The 24,855-nt window shown below is 43.1% G+C and overlaps 1 protein-coding gene across 1 annotated transcript in view; it reads left to right on the top strand.

The window, feature by feature from the left end:
• Nucleotides 1-1,912: 1,912 nt before the first annotated feature.
• Nucleotides 1,913-24,855, top strand: part of epsti1 (epithelial stromal interaction 1) — a 34,285-nt gene continuing 11,342 nt past the window's right edge. Inside the window, exons 1-7 of the mRNA XM_085765517.1 lie at nucleotides 1,913-2,193; nucleotides 4,059-4,117; nucleotides 4,215-4,298; nucleotides 5,521-5,594; nucleotides 5,688-5,771; nucleotides 10,027-10,100; nucleotides 13,031-13,121. Coding sequence (XP_085621643.1) covers nucleotides 2,012-2,193; nucleotides 4,059-4,117; nucleotides 4,215-4,298; nucleotides 5,521-5,594; nucleotides 5,688-5,771; nucleotides 10,027-10,100; nucleotides 13,031-13,121 — 648 coding nt within the window. The 5' untranslated portion in view covers nucleotides 1,913-2,011. The remainder of the gene's footprint in view (nucleotides 2,194-4,058; nucleotides 4,118-4,214; nucleotides 4,299-5,520; nucleotides 5,595-5,687; nucleotides 5,772-10,026; nucleotides 10,101-13,030; nucleotides 13,122-24,855) is intronic.

Raw genomic sequence — 24,855 nt, 5'->3', positions numbered from 1 at the left:
AGACTCATCACCTAAAAATGAACTTGTTTTTAGATCATTTTCACTTGTTTCAAACTAATTTTCACTTGAAATAAGTAGAAAAATCTGCCAAGTTTTTTGTGCTTGTAGTAAGAAAGAAAAACTTGCTCCACTATCAGATTTTTCTACTTATTTCAAGTGAAAATAGACTTGAAATAAGTCAAAAGTGTCTAAAAACAAGCTACTTTCTTATGCATAACTATGTATGTATATATATAAATATACATATTTTAGGTATAATGAGATTTGTTTTGACTAGAAACGACATTTCGACTAGAAATAAGACAAATATTCTTGGTAAGAGTTTGAGTTTTTGCAGTGCAGACATGTCGTAGTGGCAGGTTAACACACACACACTCACACAGAGCATTAATTAACCTGTAGATCGCCATGGCAACACAGGCCAACAGGACATTATTTTACTGTTATAGCATCAGGAAACACAAACAACATATAATAATAATATATTTTAATCGAGACAGAAAGTTAAATCATTCACGGCTGCAACACTTTTTAGATTTTGTATTAACTTGACCACAGTCACAGTTGGTAAAGAAAGTGTATTTATTTGTCCTTTGTGTGCGTGTGTGCATGTGTTTGTGTGTGTGTGTGTGTGAGAGAGTGTCCAGTCTGTCGTCCACATCACGTCCTGCCAAACTCATCTCCATCAGACTCTCTGTCTGTCCTGCTGTCTGTGATCCACACTACCTTCATTCCTCTGTGACTCTGAATAAACGAGTTTTTGAAGAAACGAGTCTTCGGTCGTTTGTTTTTGTTTGTTTTTTTTCTCTCTGAGCAGAACTGGACTCTCTGTGAGGCGTTCAGGTGCAATCAGTTCACTGATGCAGACATTATAATGTAGTTACTACTACTCCATTGTAGTGACAGGAGTCACCACTAGATGTCACTGCTTGGTCAGTTTGGGATCAGATGGATGGATCAATAGATTGATAGATAAATCAATAGATAGATACGTAAATAGACAGATTAAGCAAAATAACACTATACAAAGCATAAAGAGAAAAATACAACAATATGTATGTGCTTTTTACAGGTAAATGTGTAATAATAAATACTCATACTATAATATAATAAAAATTAAGTAGGATGAATGTAAACAAAACTGTAAAATATATATATATATATATATCCCACAAATGGTAAGTTAAGGTGTTACAGCAGCATATGAATAAAAACAAAGAATACTTTAATCATTAGTGCAAAACCAACCTTTTCATAGATAAGGAGCCTAACAACGTAACCAAGAGATGAGAAACAAATGGGATGATAAATAATTGTTTTTAGTGTGTTTTACAGCTGATTTAAGACTCAGGTCGAAACTGACCCTAACACCATAGATGGTAGCAGAAAGCTGACAGGAGGAAGGTTAAAGACTCCACTGAACCCATGTGATGTCTGTTCAAATACTGAAACTTGCATTATCAAAGTGTGCAGATACTGTACTTTCCCTTTTTTGTCTCTACACTTTTTTTTGTTAGTCCTGACCTGTTACCCACAGAATAAATGATCTTCATCGTAATCTTTTCTTTTTCTTTTTACATTTTGACATTACATTTTCTTTTTCTTATGACATTTTGACATAACATGTTACAACGGTAGGTAGTGTACGCTGCAGCCCAGCTCTAGACGGTCCATACAGATCACGTGTGAGTCTACACATGTGTCCATATCTGTCCGTCGTGAGTGAACAACAGTCTCATCTTGTAGCCTGACATGTCACAAAGTCACAAAGTCACAAAGTGGTCCAATCGACAGAGAGCAAAGTTCCAGTAGAATAGTGACCTCCTCCTGCCAGTGCCTCCTCCTCCTCCCTCCTCCTCTCTGCTCCTCTCTGCTCCTCCAGCAGGAGGCGCTGCAGCACCAGCTCTGCCTCCTCCTGGTCTCTGCTCCTGCTGCTTCAGTGACCTCAGTCAGAGTCAGTCCTGATCTGATCTCAGTCCAGGTCTGAGGACTCTAGTCTGTCCCGGTCCAGATGGATCCTCATCAGCGCTACAGAGACCAGGTGACCCCCAGGAGAGACCCCCACCTGTCAGGAGGAGCAGCAGGAGCAGGAGGAGGAGGAGAGACAGGGGAGCAGAACTCCCCCAGGATCGATGCACCTGACGGAGGAGGAGGAAACCCACCTGCGGCTGCGACGGACCGACGGCCTCAGTAGTAAGAGAAGAGTCACAGTTTCAAAGAAAAGGCTCATTCTGCTTTTTAATGATGTTACACACGAGTCACAGTTTCAATTTCAGACGTAAAGAAATAATTAGATAAGAGAAAGTCGTTGCCGTTTGTTGTTTCATAAGTTTTATTCTTATGTTGTTTGTGTGTTTACAGTGAGTCGTCGTCGTTGTTTCCTTTCACTTTCGTTTCCCCCGAAGTAGAGACAGAAACGGTGCCTTCACTGGCTCCCGTAAATCCCAGCACTATCGCGTTTCTTAACGTTTTTAACACAAAATGACAAAAAAAAAAAGAAAAAAAAGATAGGCTACTTAAACAAACACATATATTTTTTTTATCTAAATAAACAACCACAAAATGATATGGCTGATCAAATATGCATTACCATAAATAATATTAGACTACTGACTCCAAAACTGGGCTGTGTTGTTTTCCAGCTCTATATTAATAAATAGTAGCCTATTCACTTTAAAGTAAATTGTGGCCTTCAGTTTTAATACTTAACACTGATTGATTCTCATTTGATATACAATATGTATATAATAAATAGCAACAAATTGAGCAGTTAACCTTTGTCCTACGTCCCTTGAACGCAGCATCATATTTATAGTGGTTATATGAGCAGATGCCTTCTCACGTAGCCTGCTAAAACTTCCAAAAAGATACTTAAACAAACACATATAGGTTTAACTATTTTTTTCTTAATCTAAATAAACAACCACAAAATCATATGGATGAAAAAATATAGATTACAATAAATATTAGCCTACTACTGACTCCAAAACTGGGCTGTGTTGTTTCCCAGCTCTATATTAATAAATAGTATTCACTTTAAAGTAAATTGTGAACTTCACTTTTAATATAACACTGACTGATTCTCATTTGATTATAATAAATAGTAACAAATGGAGCGGTTGACTTTTGTCCTACGTCCCTTGAACGCAGCATCGTATTTATAGTGGTTATATGAGCAGATGCCTTCTCACGTAGCCTGCTAAAACTTCCAAAAAGATACTTAAACAAACACATATAGGTTTAACTATTTAAAAAAAAAATCTAAATAAACAACCACAAAATCATATGGCTGAAAAAATATAGATTACAATAAATATTAGCCTACTACTGACTCCAAAACTGGGCTGTGTTGTTTCCCAGCTCTATATTAATAAACAATTTTCACTTTAAAGCAAATTGTGAACTTCACTTTTAATATAACACTGATTGATTCTCATTTGATTATAATAAATAGTAGCAAATGGAGCGGTTGACTTTTGTCGTATGTCCCTTGAACGCAGCATCATATTTATAGTGGTTATATGAGCAGATGCCTCCTCACGTAGCCTACTGCTCTTTACTTGAGATATCAAACTGTTGTGCAATGATTCAATACACTGCAATATTTAATTTACTGACCCTACTCTACGTGCTTTTATTTACACTGCACATACTTATATATAAATATACACCCTAATTATCGTTTATATTGTTACTGTTGTGTATCTCAGTCTTTTATCTTCTAGTTAATTTTTTGTTTCAGTTTCAGCGCTGTTAGTTTCTGAGCCACCAAACGTAACTTAATAGTTCAGTGAGGTAGAAGTATCTATAAATACTCCAGTAGCTACAAGTACAAATCAACTACACATGCGCTGCTATTAAAAATGCAAAAATCACAAATACATAACAAGAGTTTGTGTCTCCGTTATAACTTCTTTTATTTAACATGTTAAATGAATAAAACTATTGTGGTGCTGATATCCAAATTATAATTTTGGTTTATTAATCAAATGTCTTAGTGTAATAATCTAGAGTTTGAGTGTCACAGTGAATTATTGATGTTTGTGTCCTTGTCTCAGTTTAGGAAGTTTCACCATGATCCCACCGAACGAATCTCGGAGGAGTGAGATGAGAAGAGGTACGCTGACATCTTTTGACATCTTTCATGTATTATTTTCATCCTCATACATGTTTGAAATTTCTTTTCCTGAGTAATAAAGTTGTTTTTGTTCCAGTGGCTCAGAGAGAAGAGGAGGAGCTGCAGAGGTGGAGAGAAGCAAACAGAGTTTCATCTGTTCATGAGAATCCAGAGCGACTGGGTAACAACATCCAACATCTCAGCCTCAAACATATCCAACTTTATTATGATTATGATTATGATTTTTTTTTTTTTACAATGTTTTCATTTTAATATAATAATATAAATACACACACAGTTTGTACACAGCAGCCATCATACTGCAGTTTAAAAACAAATCTCCACTCCTTTGATCCTTCTTCTCCTCCTGCAGAAGTTTACACTCTACAAGTCATGAGACAGTTTCCTATTTTGTCTTATTAACATTAAAGGGATACGCCAACTTTTTTTTTTCCGTGTCTTGCCTCACTCCCGAGTCCATGACCAGCAGATAGACACCATCCTTTCGACTGTGCGTGCAGTAACAAGGGAGATAGAGCCGTATCGCCCATAATTAGCTTAGCTCAAACACTGGAAGTGTATGGGTAGTGTTAGCCTGCCTCCTACCTAAAGTCGCTAATTAGCTTAGCTCAAACACTGGAAGTGTATGGGTAGTGTTAGCCTGCCTCCACCTAAAGTCATCAGAGAAACTCTTCAGCAACTCTAAACAGAAACCGGCGGGCCGATCTTCGTCTGAGCTGACAAAACTCTCCGGTAAGGCATCTTGAGCGGTCAAATGCCGCTAACGGGACGAGATCGGTCAAAACGGAGGGTTCAAGCAAAGACGGTTTATTTTGGTTCAAGCTAGCTACATCGAGGGTAGGTTAGCTTCCTGTTTCAAAGTAAAAGCACAAATTCTATCGTCATGGTTTTCTGTATGTAAAGGGCAACGGGTGTTTTATTTTGTGAAAGTAACCGGAAGTGCGTTGGTCACAACGGCTAGCTTGAGTAGCGCAGAATTCGTCCGAACAAAATTGTAGACAGCTGGTATTTAGACAAATTAACGACACACTGCTGATCTAAACGGCTACTTTCTCACCTAAACATGTTTGAAATGCGGATAAAGTGATATATTTACAGAGTTTAGAGCTAAAATGAAATCAGCTTCTGACTGCTGATTTCAGCTCGGGTAGGAGGCAGGCTAACACTACCCATACACTTCCAGTGTTTGAGCTAAGCTAATTACGGGCGATACGGCTCTATCTCCCTTGTTACTGCACGCACAGTCGAAAGGATGGTGTCTATCTGCTGGTCAAGGACTCGGGAGTGAGGCAAGACACGTAAAAAAAATGTTGGCATATCCCTTTAATATTATGTTATTGTGATTTCATACTGATGTGATTTGGTGCAATCTGTCTTTTAAGGTGGAAACGTCTCAATCGATGAAGTCAGACAGAGGCAGCAAACCGACCTGAGTTGCTCCAAAATACAGAAGAAGGTACAGACCTCTTTAAACCACAGGCAGATTTGAGTTAAACATGTTTCCCTCTGTTCATTAAAGGAACATATCATCATGATTTGTTGTTTGCAGCTGAAGCAGGAGGAGCTGGAGAAAAAGACGAGGGAGGAGGAGGAGAAGGAGCAGCAGAGGATGAAGGCCGAGCAGAGGCAGAAGGTGAGAGCTAGATTAAAACAACAAGAATATGGACTTTGGCATTTTAAATAGAGTAAAAATAATGTGTTTTTTAATCATAAAACTGTCCTTAAATCGCTCAGCACTCCTTCCACTTGTATTTTAATTATATCTGAGGACACAGCTCTCAGATCTTACATTAAAGTCCCGTATTCAGGCAGCGAGCCGTCTGCAGGGAGTTCCTCTGCAATGAGGTGATAATTGACCGGTTTGGCGCCTCCTCTAATCCGCTTCTATTTCAGTCGGAGAAGTGATTTCCTGTAGATCCGCAGAGGCCAGAGCTCCTCGGCAGGAATGCAGCGAGGTGGACGGAGCTCACAGGGTTTCACCACTTATTACTCAGAGCCTCACGGGGCCTGTGGCTGCAATGCATTATGGTCCACGATGAGTTCAAGAGAAAACCTCCAAAAACTCATCAAACTGTGGCTGCTGCAGAAACACAGAGGAACAGGTCAGAGCCCGGACGTGCACTGCAAAAACTCAAAATCTTACCAAGAATATTTGTCTTATTTCTAGTCAAAATGTCAAAACAAATCTCATTATACTTAAAATATGACTCATCAAATAAAAAGTAGCTCGTTTTTAGACACTTTTTGCTTCTTTCAAGCATATTTTCACTTGAAATAAGTAGAAAAATCTAATAGTGGAGCAAAAAACGTGCTTTCACTGGCCAATTTTTCTACTTATTTCAAGTGAAAATGTGTTTGAAACAAATGAAAATTGTCTAAAAACAAGTTCATTTTTAGGTGATGAGTCTTATTTTAAGTGAAAAGCGTTTAGTTTTGACTAGAAATTAGACATTTTGACAAGAAATGAGACGAATATTCTTGGAAAGATTTCGAGTTTTTGCAGTGTGGAGCTCCACGATGGAGACTGAACTTTTCCTCAGGTTCTTTGAGGTCGTTTCACTTCTGGTCCTGAACGTAACGTTTCTTCAGCTGCAGCCGGTCGGCGTTTGGACGAGAGGTGAAACGTCTTCAGGAGAGTTCAGTCTCCTTCATGAAGCTGGAAGAGACAGAACACGGTGGATCTGATGTGATGTATGAAGTTTGATTCATTCATCGACCAAACAAGTGATTAAAATGCCCCCAAAAAGTCTAAAATCTTGAATGAAAAGGAGCCAAAAGAAAAATAGTCTTATATAATCTCCCTCTCTTTATTTCAGAAATCATTAACTAACAAAGCAAAAGCTGCAGGTCAGCATAGTCATTCCTTTTTCCCTTCCATTTTCCTTCCTTCCTTCCCTTCGTCCTTACTTCTTCTTTCCTTTTGGACCCAGTTGGCCTGATCTGTTCCCTCCCTCCATCTTTCTTTCCTTCCTTTTCCCTTCCTTCTTTCCACAATCCTTTTCCCCTTCCTTCCTTCTTTCCCTTCATCCTTATTTCTTCCTTCCTTCTTGACCTGATCTGTTCCCTCCCTCCTTCTATCTTTCCTTCATTTTTCCCTTCCTTCTTTCCTCCCATCTTTCCCTTTGTCCTTCCTTCCTTCCTTCCTTCTTTCCCTTCGTCCTTCCTTCCTTGACCCAGGAAGACAACAGGAGGTTTAATCAACACTTATATGACATGACATAAAGTGTATTAGAAGATCTCCTGCATTAGACTGCACAGATGTTCCTAATAAAGTTCTCTTGAATTTCCCGCTCTCTCCATATCCCACATCCTTACTCTCTCTTTTTATGATTTCAATTAATGAATTTTTTGTATTTTATCTCTATTGTCTCTATTTGTTACTGATCACTTTGCTCTTTATCTCTCCATTTTTTCTCATTTTGGTTTATTTTGCTCGTATAATATTGATTATGTATGCACTTTATCTCCTTTTTTTCTCTATGTTTATTTGGTAGCCATAGAAATTTGTCTTGTTGTAATTTGTTATAGGGGTGGAACTTATGTACGAGCCAATCGGCTTCGTTCCCTTCGATGCACCATTAATTTAAATGTGTGCTAAATAAATAAACTAAACTAAAAGTGACCACTGCAGCAGAGAAAACACATTAAATTTAAAGTATACTATGTTGAAAGTGCAGCAGCTCCACGTCCGTCCTCTAGATGTCAGTAGAGACAAACCTCCACCTGAGGCTGCAGCAGTAAATCCACCAGTAGGCTACCATCATCAGACTGACACCTGATTAATGATCTGGTCGGTCCTCAGACATGTTCTCTCCTCCACGTCTGTCTGGACCTCGACTCGTGGTGTAATGGAGTTTAATGGATATTAATAGACTTTAATGTGAAGTGGAGGAAGTGATTAATGTGATTATTGTTGATTATTAGTAATGCTGACGAGCTGTGGAACCAGAGGAAACATCCTGTAATCCAGTTTAAAAAAATATATATAAATCAACATGTGAACCATGAGGCTCAGACGTGATGTCATCAGACTGGTGGGACTGACAGGAACTCATCCTGATCCGGCTCAGATAGAAACCAGGAGGAGGAGGTCAGGAGGATTAGACCACATCAGCCCTAATGAGACATAACAGACTGATAACAATATCATCTCAAACTAAAAGTGAAAATAAAAGGTGTTGTTGTTGTTCCTGGTAATTTCCCGACTTGTTCCTCAGTATTTCATTGTTGTTGTTGTTGTAAAAACTCATCAAGAAGTGATAGTAACACTTTACATAACTACACAGTATTAATAAATACTTAATTTGTCCTTTATAAAGCATTTGATGGATTAAACAAATCCTTAAATCTGGATTAATAATTATGCTTGTTAAATGTTGTTTTCATTATTTATAAATCCAGTGTCATATCAGTGACGACGATGATTTAGACATGAATAGATGTTTGATTATAGCCTAGAGATGAAATTATTAAAGATTCATAACTGTGTTTATACATTACAGACTAATATATCAATGTATTAAGAATGATTCATAAATTATGAATTATGTATTTAATAATGTTTAATAGTGTGGTTATTGTGAGATCACTTCCTCAGCTCAAACTTATGCTCATGCCATCATGACTCATCAATATCTGTAATTAACAGTGGCAAGGCAGGTTTATTTGTACAGCCTATTTTTACCAACAGTCTGTCTCAAAGGGCTTCACACAGCATCATAACAACATCCTCTGACCTCTGACCCTCACATCCACTGAGGAAAAACTCCCAAGAAAAAACAGGAGAAACCTCAGGGTGAGAGACAGAGGAGGGATCGCTCCCCCAGGACGGACAGACGGGACAGAGATGTTGTTACAGACAGAAAACAGTTTAGCTCATGTTATGTTATGCTATGCTATGTTATGCTACATTATTTTATTCTATGTTATGTTATGTTATGCTATGCTATGCTATGCTATGCTATGCTGTGTTATGTTATGCTATTCTATTCTATGCCATGTTATGTTATGCTGTGCTATGTTGTGTTAAGTTATGTTATGCTACTGTATGCTATGTTATGTTATATGATGTTATGCTATGCTATGCTATGCTATGTTATATTATGTTATGCTGTGCTATGTTATATTATGTTATGCTATGCTATGTTATGCTTTGCTATGCTATGTTATATTATGTTATGCTATGCTATATTATGTTATGCTATGCTATGCTATGCTATGCTATGTTATGCTATGCTATGTTATATTATGCTATGCTATGTTATGTTATATTATGTTATGCTATGCTATGCTATGCTATGTTATATTATGCTATGCTATGTTATGTTATATTATGTTATGCATTGCAGCATTGCTACAGTCGGTGATCAGCAGTGTTGGGCACATTACTTTTAAAAAGTAATTAGTTATAGTTGCTAGTTACCTTCCCCAAAAAGTAACTGAGCTAATATTGAGTTACTACATTATAAAAGTAACTAATTACCAGGATAAGTAACTATGTTGTTCCTCTTTTTTAATTATTACTTGCCTGGACTCGCCCCCCTAACCTCCTAACCATTGGTTAGCTCCAGATGAATGGCTTTTTTCCAACAGGTTGATGGACTGAAACAAATGTGTATATAACGTACACTTTAACGGGTGTATTATTATTTCGTGACGGGACTTCTTGAGTCAAGTAACGGTGCCTTTTATGTCAGTAACAGTAACGCTGTTCTAACGAGGGAAACAGTAACTTTTTTGATTATTTGTTACTGAAAAAAAGAAGTGCCATTTGTAACGCTGCTATTGTATAACGCCGTTATTCCCATCAGTGGCGATCAGTGACATATATCCTGTGTGTGTGTGTTTGTGTGTTTGCCCTGTGACTGACTGAGTGTGCTGCTCCGCAGGCCGAGCGTCTGGAGGAGAGGAGGCAGCAGGAGGAGCAGAGGAGGAGGGAGCAGCTGCAGCAGGATCACCTCAGGTCAGAACTGGATCGGGTTCACCTGGGTCTCATCATCACAACACAACACAGCACAACAGTATCATATTGTGTTGTGTTGTGTTTTGTTCTCTCTTACTCCATGTTGTTATAGATGTAGCATCAGGTGACAGGATCTAACAAAGGCAGCGCCGAACGTCTGACCCTCAGCTGACCTGTGATTATCACAGTCGAGTTTTTTATCAGGACTCGTCTCCTGTTCGCACAAAAAAGGAAGAACAGAGCGGAGTGGGAGTAAACATAAATACAGGTGACATGAGCTTCACCTCTGGTTCACCTTTCATTGAAATGACTCAGCAGCTGGAAGGCCTGTTTTTTCTCAGCGTGTGGAGAGAAAAGGTTTTTCCAGAGGAGATGTTAATGAGCAGGATGTTAACTCTGGATGACAGAGACTGAATAAACAATATTAAGAGAGATTAAGAGACAGCAGCGAGCTACATGCTAATGTCAGGAGGTGCAGAGTGTCTCAAACATGTTGAGCAGGAAACGTTAACAAGATAATAGTTTAACCACATTCACCACTGTAATTAAGAGCGTCAGCATATTAGCATCTGCTAATTAGGTCATCGCCGGTAGTTCTGCACATATTTGTTCATATTAAAGCTCCATACAGTATAAAGGTAGATGTTTGTGTTAAAGCTCCATACAGTATAAAGGTAGATGTTTGTGTTAAAGCTCCATACAGTATAAAGGTAGATGTTTGTGTTAAAGCTCCATACGGTATAAAGGTAGATGTTTGTGTTAAAGCTCCATACAGTATAAAGGTAGATGTTTGTATTAAAGCTCCATACGGTATAAAGGTAGATGTTTGTGTTAAAGCTCCATACGGTATAAAGGTAGATGTTTGTGTTAAAGCTCCATACGGTATAAAGGTAGATGTTTGTGTTAAAGCTCCATACAGTATAAAGGTAGATGTTTGTGTTAAAGCTCCATACAGTATAAAGGTAGATGTTTGTGTTAAAGCTCCATACAGTATAAAGGTAGATGTTTGTGTTAAAGCTCCATACAGTATAAAGGTAGATGTTTGTGTTAAAGCTCCATACAGTATAAAAAAGGTAGATGTTTGTATTAAAGCTCCATACAGTATAAAGGTAGATGTCCATGTGTAGTGTGATTATAAAGCAGCTCTAGGTTCTATATTAATACTGTGAAAGTATCAAAGCCTCAGTCCACAGAGAAATGCACACAGCCTGGATTCAGAAACTGAGCCTTAAAACCAGCCGTCAGGACTTCCTGTCACTTTGTGATGTCACAACAGAGCCCCGCCCCCTCAACACCTGGACCCAAAATCCAACAACTTTGCAGGATTTGTGGTTTCTCTGAGTGTTTTATTCTGAAATCTGCTCTGTTTTTTATTGGATCACTTTAGAAAACAGTCAGCCAATCAGAAGAGAGGCTCAGAGCCTCCTCCTCTCTTCTGATTGGCTGACACCTACCTGTAGTTACTAGAGCTCCAGAGAGAAGCTGAGAGAGGAGATTGAAAACTACACTTCTCATGGATCAAACCTTCAAAATAAAACACAAAATAAGAACATTAGACATTTTAACAAAGGTCAGGACACAGTTGACCTTGATGTCCAACACACTAACTTCTCTTTTTCTCAGTCAGGACACAACACAAGTGTTTCTATGCACTGAGTTGAATAAAATCAGTGGACTTCTTCCTTTACAGTGGCCCAGTGTTTTGGACATGTATTATAGTATATTATGCATGGCTGGCTGGCCCACTGACTGTGAGGGAGATTGTTTGTCTAGTAGCATGTCTGGCGTCCTGTCAAGATAAATACAAGAAGGAGACAGCAGACCAATTTTTGAACCTTGAGGAACAATGAAGACATTTAGACGTGGGACAAAGGGGATGGAATGGGACAGCGCAGCAGATCTGATGCTTGCAAGAAGAAGGAGGGGGGGTTAGTGTCAGAGCGGGACAGACAAACTTGGTCAACCTTGTGGGACCGTCTGTCAGCATGCCGAGTGTCTGCTGTGGAGGAAACAACACTGCAAAAATTCAAAATCTTACCAAGGATATTTGTCTTATTTCTAGTCAAAATGTCGTTTCTAGTCAAAACAAATCCAATTATACCTAAAATATGTATATTCATACTAGTTATACATAAAAAAGCAGCTTGTTTTTAGACACTTTTGACTTATTTCAAGTCTGTTTTCATTTGAAATAAGTAGAAAAATCTGATAGTGGAGCAAGTTTTTCTTTCTTATTACAAGCACAAAAAACTTGCTTTCACTGGCAGATTTTTCTACTTATTTCAAGTGAAAATTTGTTTGAAACAAGTGAAAATTTGTTTGAAACAAGTGAAAATGATCTAAAAACAAGTTAATCTTTAGGTGATGAGTCTTATTTTAAAGTGGAAAGAGATTAGTTTTTTTAAATTTTGAGTTTTTGCAGTGAAAGACTTCCTCACACTGCAAAAATTCAAAATCTTACCAAGAATATTTGTCTTATTTCTGGTCAAAATGTAATTTCTAGTCAAAATAAATCTAATTCTACTTAAAATAAGACTCATCACATTTAAAAAGTAGCTTGTTTTTAGACACTTTTTAAATTTTTTCAAGCAAATTTTCCACTTTAAATAAGTAGAAAAATCTGATAGTGGACAAGTTTTTCTTTCTTATTACAACCACAAAAAACTTGCTTTCACTGGCAGATTTTTCTACTTATTTCAAGTGAAAATTAGTTTGAAACAAGTAAAAATGATCTGAACACAAGTTCATTTTTAGGTGATGAGTCTTATTTTAAGTGGAAAGAGATTAGTTTTGACTAGAAATGAGACATTTTGACAAGAAATAAGACAAATATTCTTGGAATGATTTTAAGTTTTTGCAGTGAAAGACTTCCTCATTATTTACTGTATGTGTGTTCCCATCATGTTTTCGTCTTCTTCTTCTGGCTGCAGGAAACAGGAGAGTTTTCTGCAGAGGATTGAGAGGACGGCCCCCCCACGTCCACCGGCATCCAGCGGCGGTGCCACACACACGTCATCCATGGTGAGCCAGCAACCACACAGTGTGTATATGTGTGTGTATGTGTGTGTGTGTGTGTGTGTGTGTGTGTGTGTGTGTGTGTGTGTGTGTGTGCATGTTGTAGACACAGTTCAGTCTGAGGCTGTGGGGTCTCAGACTGGAGCTCTGTGCTAGTTCACACCGATGGCTCTGCGTCCCGACCTGTTTTCTCTCCAAACACTCTCGGGTGCAGAGGTTTCATCGTGCGGGGTATTAAGCTACTTGGGTCGGGGTGGTGGGGTAGTAGAGGGGAGGGGGGTAGAGGGGGGGGTGTGAGGAGCCAGATCCCCCTGCAATTATCTCCTGGTCAGAGCCGGGGCACACAGCGGTGCAGCAGGAGGAAGTCTAAACACACGGTCCTGGTTCTGGAGTCTCTGGCGAACCATCGAACGTTCACACCAGTTAAAGGGATAGTTCAACATTTTGGCAAATTGGCCCCATTGCCATAATCCCTATAGTCATAGCAGTAGGTTTGTTACCTTTAATTGTCGGTGCAAGCTGTTTTTAGAACGGCGGAGCAGAGCCGTGAGCTGCTCAGAGCTACGCTACGGAGGCTCATGGGATTTCTTGGTTTCCCTCATCAAACTCATCAAATACACAATCCAACAACTCCACAACGCTCTGGTGGACAAGTTGTGACCTGCACATTCACCACGCTATGAGATAATAACACAACGTTACCACACAGAGTTGTTTTAGAGGGAAATTCATGCAAAACCGCTGATGCACGTTGCCTTCAGGGACAGTTTTTCATCAATCAGTCTCTGCATTTCCCTCTAAAACAACTCTGTCTGGTAACGTTGTGTTATCATCTCATAGCGTGGTGAATGTGCAGCTCACAACTTGTCCACCAGAGCGTTGTGGAGTTGTTGGATTGTGTATTTGATAAGTTTGATGAGGGAAACCAAGAAATCCCATAATGAGCCTCCGTAGCGTAGCTCTGAGCAGCTCACAGCTCTGCTCCGCCGTTCTAAAAACAGCTTGCACCGACAATTAAAGGTAACAAACCTACTGCTATGACTATAGGGATTATGGCAATGGGCCAATTTGCCAAAATGTTGAACTATCCCTTTAAAGTGGAACCACAGTGGGAGGACGTTACTGTACGTTACTCAGGAAGGAAGTGAACACAACAGAAACAACATTTCTTTCTTGCTGTCTCAGTAATAGTTCCCAGGTGTCTGTGACATGCTTCGGTCAAATTAACCCCAAGGATCAAACATCACAGCTCTTTTCATCCTCTCTAAACAGGTGTCTGTCCCTTTAAATGAACCACTGCTTGCCCCACCCCCCTCTACATGTACCAGGTAGGGGTGGGGTTATGCAAATTCATATCCTAGTTACATCACTGCAAGACAACTGAGGGAACAGCTCATAAAACCACGTGGATTTTAACCTATAGGGAGCTGAACATTACAGATTTATGGAATGATGTTACTAGTTTTCATATTTGCATAATCCCACCCCTACCTGGGACCAGTAGAGGGGGCGGAGCAAGCAGTGGTTCATTTAAAGGGACAGGCACCTGTTTTGAGAGGATGAAAAGAGCTGTGATGTTTGATCCTTGGGGTTAATTTGACCGAAGCATGTCAAAGACACCTGGGAACTGTTTTAATTTGTGTAAAAAGGGCAGAATAAGTCTCCTTTAAAGTTATTGAATTACATCACATAAACCGAAGACATTTGTGGTTACAACAGATGTCACTGCAGCTGTGGTCTTGACCAGTTCTCTAGTTCTACAACACTATGACCAGAGGACCGGGCCGCTGCCTCCTCCTCTCCTCTCCTCTCCTCTCCTCCCCTCCCCTTCTCTCCTCTACTCTCCTCTCTTTCTTCCTCTCCTCTCCTCTCCTCCCCTCCCCTTCTCTCCTCTTCTCCTCTCCTCTCCTCCCTCTCCCCTTCTCCTCCCCTTCTCTCCTCTTTTCTCCTCTCTTTCTCTCCTCTTTTCTCCTCTCCTCTCTTTCTCTCCTCTTCCCCTCTCCTCTCCTCTCCTCTCCTCCCCTTCTCTCCTCTCCTCTCATCTCCTCTCCTCTTTTCTCCTCTCTTTCTCTCCTCTCCTCTCCTCTCCTCTCCTTTCCTCTCCTCTCTTTCTCTCCTCTCCTCTCCTCTCCTCTCCTCTCCTTTCCTCTCCTCTCTTTCTCTCCTCTCCTCTCCTCTCCTCTCTTTCTCTCCTCTTCCCCTCTCCTCTCCTCCCCTCTCTCCTTTCCTCTCCTCCCCTTCTCTCCTCTTCTCTCCTCTCCTCTTCCGCTCTCCTTTCCTTTCCTCTCCTCTCCTTTCCTCTCCTGTCTCCTTCCTTTCCACTCTCTTTCTCCCCTCCCCTCCTCTCCTCTTCCCCTCTCCTCTCCTCTCCTCCTTCCCTCTTCTCCTCTCCTCTCTCCTTCCATGCCCCTTATCTCGCCTTCTTCCTCTCCTCTCCCCTCCTCTCATCTCTCCTTCTTCCTCTCCTCTCCTCTTCCTCTCTCCTTCTTCCTCTCCTCTTTCCCTCTCCTCTCCTCTCTTTCTCTCCTCTCCTCTCATCTCTCCTTCTTCCTCCTCTCCTCTCCTCTCCTCTCCTCTCCTCTCCCCTCCCCTCTACTCTCCCTTCCCCTCCTCTCCTATTTCCTCTCCTCTCTTTCTCTCCTCTCCTCCCTCTTTTCACTCCCTTTGTTTTCCCTGCTTCCTCGTCTTCTCTTTTCTCAGCCTCTCAGCCTAATCTCTTCCTCTCTTCCTCTCCGTCTGTTTTGCCTTTTTCCTGGGAGGGAATGGGATTGAGAGTTCAAGGGACTTCCCAGAGTTCACACACCGAGACAGACACACACAACATGACACGATGAGGAGGAGCAGAGCAGGGAGGAGCAGAGCAGGGAAGGAGGAGCAGAGAGGAGCAGAGCAGGGAGGAGCAGAGAGGAGCAGAGCAGGGAAGGAGGAGCAGAGAGGAGCAGGGAGGAGCAGAGCAGGGAAGGAGGAGCAGGGAGGAGCAGAGCAAGGAGGAGCAGAGAGGAGCAGGGAGGAGCAGAGCAGAGAGGAGCAGAGCAGGGAAGGAGGAGCAGGGAGGAGCAGAGCAGGGAAGGAGGAGCAGAGAGGAGCAGAGCAGGGAAGGAGGAGCAGAGAGGAGCAGAGCAGGAAGGAAGGAGCAGAGCAGGGAGGAGCAGAGAGGAGCAGAGCAGGGAGGAGCAGAGAGGAGCAGAGCAGGAAGGAAGGAGCAGAGCAGGGAGGAGCAGAGCAGGGAAGGAGGAGCAGAGAGGAGCAGGGAGGAGCAGAGCAGGGAAGGAGGAGCAGAAAGGAGCAGAGCAGGGAAGGAGGAGCAGAGCAGGGAGGAAGGAGCAGGGAAGGAGGAGCAGAGAGGAGCAGAGCAAGGAGGAGCAGGGAGGAGCAGAGAGGAGCAGAGCAAGGAGGAGCAGAGAGGAGCAGAGCAGGAAGGAAGGAGCAGAAAGGAGCAGAGCAGGGAAGGAGGAGCAGAGAGGAGCAGAGCAGGGAAGGAGGACCAGAGAGGAGCAGGGAGGAGCAGAGCAGGGAGGAAGGAGCAGAGCAGGGAGGAAGGAGCAGAGCAGGGAGGGAGGAGCAGGGAGGGAGAACCTGTGCTGGTAAAAGTACCTGGAGGAAACCCAAGCAGCCCCCACCAACATGGCCGCCTGTCTGTCTGTCTGTCTGTCAGTCAGTCAGCAGCAAAGCCCCCACCAACATGGCCGCCTGTCTGTCTGTCTGTCTGTCAGTCAGCAGCAACACTCTCCCATGTTGTGAATATCTGTGGTGTTAATCACGGTTGTTGGGGGGAAGTTAATTGCAGCCATTAATCTCTGAGTTGAGGAGTTGAGGAGTTCTCTTCTATTCTTAGAGCAGGAACATTTATTTATTATGAGGGAGCGTTGACAGCTGCTGTCGGAGCGTCAGACAGAGCGCTGACGGCAACGCAGCCCTGACTGACAGCTCCTCTCTGCTCCTCGCCATGGAGACGGGAATGTTTTCACTCTCACCGGCCTCCATTTCTCCTTCTTCTTCCTCTACTCCTACTCCTCTTTCTTCTTTTTTGTTTAATCCCCTTTCCTTTTCTTTTACTCTCTCTTTCTTCGTCTACTCCTCTTTCTCCTATTCCATTTCTCCTTCTTCATCTACTCCTCTTTCTTCTTCTCCTACTCCTCTTTTTCCTTCTTCATCTACTCCTTTCTCCTATTCAATTTCTCCTTCTTCGTCTACTCCTCTTTCTCCGTCTACTCCTCTTTCTTCTTTTTTGTCTAATCCTCTTTTTTTTTCGTCTACTCCTCTTTCTCCTTCTCTCTCTTCATCTACTCCTCTTTCCCCTTCTACTCCTCTTTCTCCTATTCCATTTCTCCTTCTCTTTCTTCTCCTACTCCTCTTTCACCTATTCCATTTCTCCTTCTTCGTCTACTCCTCTTTCTCCTTCTTCATCTACTCTTTCTCCTATTCCATTTCTCCTTCTTCGTCTACTCCTCTTTCTCCTTCTTCATCTACTCCTCTTTCTCCTATTCCATTTCTCCTTCTACTCCTCCTTCTCCTATTCCATTTCTCCTTTTTCATCTACTCCTCCTTCTCCTATTCAATTTCTCCTCCTCTTTCTCCTTCAACTCCTCTTTCTCCTATTCCATTTCTCCTTCTTCGTCTACTCCTCTTTCTCCTTCTTCATCTACTCCTCTTTCTTCATCTACTCCTCTTTCTTCTCCTTCTACTCCTCTTTCTCCTATTCAATTTCTTCTTCTTCATCTACTCCTCTTTCTTTTTCTTTTAGGCCCTACTCCTCTTTCTCCTTCATCTACTCCTCTTTCTCCTCCTCCTTCGTCTACTCCTCTTTCTCCTATCCCATTTCTCCTCCTCTTTCTCCTTCTTCTTCGTCTACTCCTCTTTCTCCTATCCCATTTCTCCTCCTCTTTCTCCTTCTTCTTCGTCTACTCCTCTTTCTCCTATCCCATTTCTCCTCCTCTTTCTCCTCCTTCTTCGTCTACTCCTCTTTCTCCTATCCCATTTCTCCTCCTCTTTCTCCTCCTTCTTCGTCTACTCCTCTTTCTCCTATCCCATTTCTCCTCCTCTTTCTCCTCCTCCTTCGTCTACTCCTCTTTCTCCTATCCCATTTCTCCTCCTCTTTCTCCTTCTTCTTCGTCTACTCCTCTTTCTCCTATCCCATTTCTCCTCCTCTTTCTCCTCCTTCTTCGTCTACTCCTCTTTCTCCTATCCCATTTCTCCTCCTCTTTCTCCTCCTTCTTCGTCTACTCCTCTTTCTCCTATCCCATTTCTCCTCCTCTTTCTCCTCCTCCTTCGTCTACTCCTCTTTCTCCTATCCCATTTCTCCTCCTCTTTCTCCTTCTTCTTCGTCTACTCCTCTTTCTCCTATCCCATTTCTCCTCCTCTTTCTCCTTCTTCTTCGTCTACTCCTCTTTCTCCTATCCCATTTCTCCTCCTCTTTCTCCTTCTTCTTCGTCTACTCCTCTTTCTCCTATCCCATTTCTCCTCCTCTTTCTCCTTCTTCTTCGTCTACTCCTCTTTCTCCTATCCCATTTCTCCTCCTCTTTCTCCTTCTTCTTCATCTACTCCTCTTTCTCCTATCCCATTTCTCCTCCTCTTTCTCCTTCTTCTTCGTCTACTCCTCTTTCTCCTATCCCATTTCTCCTCTTTCTTCTTCATCTCCTCCTCTTTCTCCTTCTACTCCTCTTTCTCCTTTCCATTTCTCCTTATCCGTCTTCTTCTCCTCCTCCTGCTCCTCCTCCTCTTCTCAGCAGACAGAGGTCAAACTGTGGTGGAGGAGACACAGACACAAGCTGTGTCCCAATTCAGGGGCTGCAGCCTTCGGAGGACCCAGCCTACACGGTCTCCGGAGGCAACGGCTTCGGAGGCTCCTCCGGGGGCCGCATCAACGGTCGGTAAATGGGACGGTCTAGCCTTCAGAGCATTTCCTGATCCGAACGTAAACAACGGCGTAACGTAAACAACGGCCGGACGTTAAACATTTAAAAGTGGCGTTTGCAACAGCTCTACCGCTCCTCCGCCCCTCACTTTTTTTTTTTTTCTTTTAAAGAAGTAGAATCAATACAAGGGCAGTTATCATTAATATACTAATAAACAAACCATTGAACAGCAGCCAGGGGGGTAGGCTATTGAATAGAGAATAAAGAGAGCACAAGTAATGTGTTTTCATAGCTTTCTTATTAAAAGTTGTCACACACAAGATGCTTTGCCTCAGCTCCTCACCTGGGCAGCCAGAGCAGAGCAGAGCAGAGCTCAGCAGCGGGCAGCCACACCTCCGAGCCGGCCGCAGAGCCGGGTTACCATGGCTACAGCACAGAGCTGCTCCGTTCGATAGCTAACGGCTAGGTTGCTAATAACAACAACGGTGCAGCAAAGCATCTTGGGATACGGGAGGCCGCGAAGGATAGTAGCGGTGCATCCTCCGAATGCAGGGGAAAGGAGGACGCATTTGGAGGACCCTTCGAATTTAGACGAATTGGGACAAGACAGCCTTCGCGCAGCGCTGTGACGTAATCGGCCTTCAAATCCACCCTCCGAAGGATGCAGGCCCTGAATTGGGACACAGCTATAGTCAGTCGGAGGAATAAAGGAGTGTGTGTGTGTGTGTGATGGAGGAACACACACACACACAGAGACAGGATGAGTGGATGATGGTCCATGACACCACGGTTACCGACGACAACAAAGACTCTTCCTCTTCCTCCTCCTCCTCTCCTCCTCTGGTTTGGTTCCTTCTCTCCTTTCCTCACCTCTCCCATCATCTCTCACCCTTCACTTCCCTTTCTTTTTTTCTTCTTTCCATTCCTCACATTTCTTTTTCTTTTGTCCTCTCTTTATCTCGTCTTGTTTGTTTTCTTTCCTCTCTTCACCTCCTGTGGATCTTCTCCTCCATCAACTCGTCTCTTTTCTTCTCTTCTCCAGATTCTTTCCTTCACCTCACCCTTCCCCTCCCGTCTCCTTCCCTTTTTCCCTTTCCTTCCTCTTTATCTCCTTTCCTTTCTTTTCCTCTGTTTTCTTTCTGTCCACATTCCCAAACCTCCCTTCTCTCCTCTCTTCCTCTCTCTCTCCACTCCTCCTCTTCTCCCTCACACCTGAGCTCACTTTTCCTTTTCTATTTCCCCACCTCTCCTCCTCTTCTCCTCCCCCTACTCCTCTCCTCCTTTCTTCTCCTCTCCTTTCCTCCTCCTCCCCTCCTCTCCTCCTCTCTTTTCCTCCTCCCTCCTCTCCCTCTCTTCCCCCCTTCTCCTTCTCTTCTCTTCTCTCCCCTCCCTCCTCCTCCCCCTCCCTCTCCTCCTCCTCTCGCCCCCTCCCTCTCTCCTCTCCCCCCTCCTCTCCTCTCCTCCTCATCTCCTCCTCCCCCTCTCCTCCTCTCCTCTCCTCCTCTCCCTCCCTCTCCTCCTCCTCTCGCCCCCCCCCCCCTCTCCTCCTCCCTCTCCCCCCCTTCCTTCTCCTCTTCTCCCCCCTCCTCTCCTCCTCCCTCTCCTCCCTCCTCTCCCTCTTTTCCCCCTTCTCCTCTCCTCCCCCCCCTCTCCCTCTCCTCTCCTCCTCTCCTCCTCCTCCCCTCCCTCCCTCCCTCCTCCCCCTCCTCCCCTCCCTCCTCTCCCTCCCTCTCCTCCATCTCCTCTCCTCCCCCCTCCTCTCCTCCTCTCCTCTCTCCTCTTCTCTCACCTCTCCTCCTCTCCCCTTCTTCCTTCTCCTCCTCATCCTCCCCTCCTCCTCCTCCTCCCCCTCCTCTTATCCCCCTCTCCACCTCTCCCTTCCTCTCATCTCCTTCCCTTTCTTCCCTTTCCTTCCTCTTTGTCTCCTTTCCTTTCTTTTCCTCTGTTTTCCTTCTGTCAGTCTCCATCTCTCCTCCCTCTCCTTCTCCTCCTCTCCTCCTCCCTCTCCTCTTCTCTCACCTCTTCTCCTCTCCCTCACCCTCTCCTCCTCTCCTCTCTTGCTCTCCCCTCTCTCCTCCTCTTTTCTCCCTCACTCTCTCCTCCTCTCCCTCCCCTTCTCATTCTCCTCTCCTCCCCCTCTCTCTCTTTCTCCCCCTCTCTCCTCTCCTCTCCCCTCTTCTCCTCTTCGCTCCCTCACTCTCTCCTCCTCCCTCCTCTCCTCCTCTCTCTCTTCCTCTCCTTTCCTCCTCCCTCTCTCCCCTCCCTCCTCCTCTCTCCCTCTCTTCCCCCTTCTCCTCCTCCTCCCCCTCCTCTTTTCTCCCTTACTCTCTCCTCCCTCCCTCTCCTTTCCTCCTCTCCTCTCCTCCCTCTCCCCTCTCCTCCCCCCCCCTCTTCCTCCTCCCTCTCTCCTCTACTCCTCCTCCTCTCCCCCTTCCCCCTCCCTCTCCTCCTCCCCCTCTCCTCTCCTCCTCTCCCTCCCTCTCCTCCTCCTCTCGCCCCCTCCCTCTCTCCCCCCCTCCTCTCCTCTCCTCCTCATCTCCTCCTCCCCCTCTCCTCCTCTCCTCTCCTCCTCTCCCTCCCTCTCCTCCTCCCTCTCCCCCTTCCTTCTCCTCTCCTCTCCCTCACTCTCTCCTCCTCCCCTCTCCCTTCTCCCCCTCTCCTCCTTCTCCTTCCTTTCCTCTTCTCCCCCTCCTCCCTCTCCCCTTCTCCTCCTCTCTCTCTCCTCTCCTCCCCCCTCCCTCCTCCTCCCTCTCTCCTCTTCTCTCACCTCTCCCCTTCTTCCTTCTCCTCCTCCCTCTCCTCCCCTCCTCCTCCTCCTCTCCTCCTCCCCCTCCTCTTCTCCCCCCTCCCTCCTCCTCTCCCCCCCCCCCCCCCCCCCTCCTCTCCTCCTCTCCTCCTCTCCCCCCCCCCCTCCCCCTCCCCCTCTCCCTCTCCCAGGCAGCAGCAGTTAGACGTCACAGATTAGCAGATAAAAGTTTGCGGCCGTCAGGCGTCTTGATGTGGTTCTGACCAGGACCCTGGGATCTGTTGTTCTTCCACCAGTGGCTCCATAAGACAGATTGATCTCTCCTTCATATCCTCTATTTGTGGGCGTGTGTGTGTGTGTGTGTGTGTGTGTGTGTGTGTGTGTGTGTGGTGTGTGTGTGCGGTGTGTTTACATGTGCGATGTGTGTGTGCGAGTGGGGAGATTTCATTCTAAGCTTTGATGGGAGCGGAGCGGCACAGATGGACTGTGTGTTCCCTCGGTCCTCCGCTGCCATACCAAACAACCCCCTCCCCTCCCCTGCCCCGACCCATCGGCTCTCCTGGGGCAGGAAAACAGACGGAGGATGGAGGGGTAATGGAGGGTGAAGGTGTACTGTACGGGGTTTGTTTTCTACTTGAAAAAGTATGTATTTTCACAGAGTGATATTTGAGTTTTCTCAGCTCCAAGACTCATCGACAGACAGGCAGCGTTTTGGTGAAAATCTCACACAAAGCTGTTTTCAATCTGCTGCAGATCCAGGAAAATGATCCAGGAGGTCTCACAAGTTGTAGAAGTGAGAAAACAAACTCATTGACCTCATTCTACCTCCTGCACCCCGACAACTCCTGAAGAAGTTCGGCTCCTCATTTACCTTATTCCTTTCTTTTCTTTATTAGGATCCCCATTAGCACCCGGCCGCGGCAGCATCGGCTATTCTTCCTGGGGTCCGACATAAATACAACATACACATAAACATTCATACTAGGGATGTCACGATTACAGATTTTCTTGGTACGATTATTGTCAGAGAAATTATCACGGTATTACTGTACGATTATCACGATTAATATGCATCAGTACATTTCAAAACCATCAATGTGTGAAATCAAATACAGTCAAAATATACTGTAATTGCATCTAATCTCTGAATATAGGACCAGTTATTAATCCGGCGGGGGAAGTGTTTGAAATATAGTATTTAAGTCATTAATTGTCATCTATACCAAATGTTTAAATTTATTTTAATCATTTTTTTACAATACAAATGACACGGAAACATTTAAATTCCTACTAATTCAGCGTTACTTTAGATAAATGGACCAGTATCTGTGCATTTACCTTGACTTTGGCGCCACATCTGCAGATACAGTTCCAACATAATCTTTTTCGGAAAGTGACGGTATTTAGGAATCTTTGCGATCAATTAATTGTGGCGTTTAATACAGTAATTAATTGTGAAAACAAGTAATTGTGACATCCCTATTTCATACTTGCACATAACAAATATACATTTATACAGTAACATGACACAAGAACAAACAACGACAGCTCTCTAATACTGTAATAAACAAACCACAGAAAAAAAATCGGACACATTTGACCGACACCATTTCTCTACACTCAGATGTCATTCTATACTTCAGTACCTTAAATAAACTAGTATAATACACACACAAAGTAAGAATTAAAAATTTTTTTTTTAAAGTAAATAAATGAATAAATAAATCACATTAATAAGCATTAACTGTCTGAAGTGACTGCAACCATGCTCACATACAGTACATATCCACTCCAAGAAAAAGGGTACAGCCACAACTCCTAAATATGTTAAATCATAGTTCATTAACTTCTAAGAGATACTGTTTTAACAGCATTTTAAACCGATCTTTGTTACTTTCATGAGCAATATGAACTGGTAGAGAGTTCCCGGCAACCATAGCTCTGTATTATACCTGTTCTCACCCTCTGATGTACTTCTTGTTCGATAACTATCTTATTGAATGTCTTATGTAATGTTTTTCACTGTCTCTGACTTTGATCTGACGCCATGCTTTCACTTCTGCTGAGCGTGATCGTATCATTATTCCATGTAACAGACAACAAATACCAGACAACCAGTGACAACACAACACAACACAACAACACAACAACAACTTCACAGAAAATAAAAAATAAACCACCGCACACTGAAGTTAATTGAGTGAACCTGAAGAAGCTGGGATGCAAAACACGTTGTTCGCTCAATAAAACTTCAGGAAGTGTATTTCAGTGTGTGGTGGTTTGTTTTTGTTTTTGTTTTGGATCATATACTCCTGTGAGCAGGGCCGTTGCTAGGAATTCTGGGCCCCCTTAAAGAATACTAAAGTGGGCCCCTCTCCCTAACTTTTCCAGTTTTTTTTTTTTTCCTTAGACTATGTATGTATTATCATGTATTATTTAGCCTACTTTGTTTTGATGCTAATGCAGCATTACACTGCAAAAACTCAAATATCTCACCAAGAATATTTGTCTTATTTCTAGTCAAAATGTAATTTCTAGTCAAAACAAATCTCATTATACTTAAAATAAGACTCATCATATTAAAAGTAGCTTGTTTTTAGACACTTTTTACTCCTTTCAAGCAGATTTTCACTTGGAATAAGTAGAAAAAAATCTGATAGTGGAACAAGTTTTTCTTCCTTATTACAAGTACAAAAAACTTGCTTTCACTGGCAGATTTTTCTACTTATTTCAAGTGAAAATTAGTTTGAAACAAGTGAAAATGATCGAAAAAAAAGTTAATATTTAGGTTATGATTCTTATTTAAAGTGGAAAGAGATTAGTTTTGACTAGAAATGAGGACAACAATTTGGTGGAACAAAGAAAATAAGACAAATATTCTTGGAAAGATGTTGAGTTTTTACAGTGTACTATGAGTATTAGTCAGGGTCTTACGCAGAATAATTCAGTCATACAAAGATTAGACCACTGGGGTTTTTTATGGGCCCCACTGGGCGCTGGGCCCCTAGAATTATCATCACCTTTCTCCCCTATACAACGGCCCTGCCTGTGAGCACCTGAGTCTTATTCTGGTTGTGCAGAGGTTTAAGTTTTATTAGCATCAACTTCACAGATTTACCTTTACTCTCAGTAAAGTAAT

The sequence above is a fragment of the Trachurus japonicus genome, chromosome 21, assembly GCF_045865225.1.
Source record: "Trachurus japonicus isolate A0001 chromosome 21, Traja_1.0".
Lineage (NCBI taxonomy): Eukaryota > Metazoa > Chordata > Actinopteri > Carangiformes > Carangidae > Trachurus > Trachurus japonicus.
Note: the sequence above shows the minus strand (reverse complement) of the source record. Positions and strands in the feature narration are given on the sequence as shown.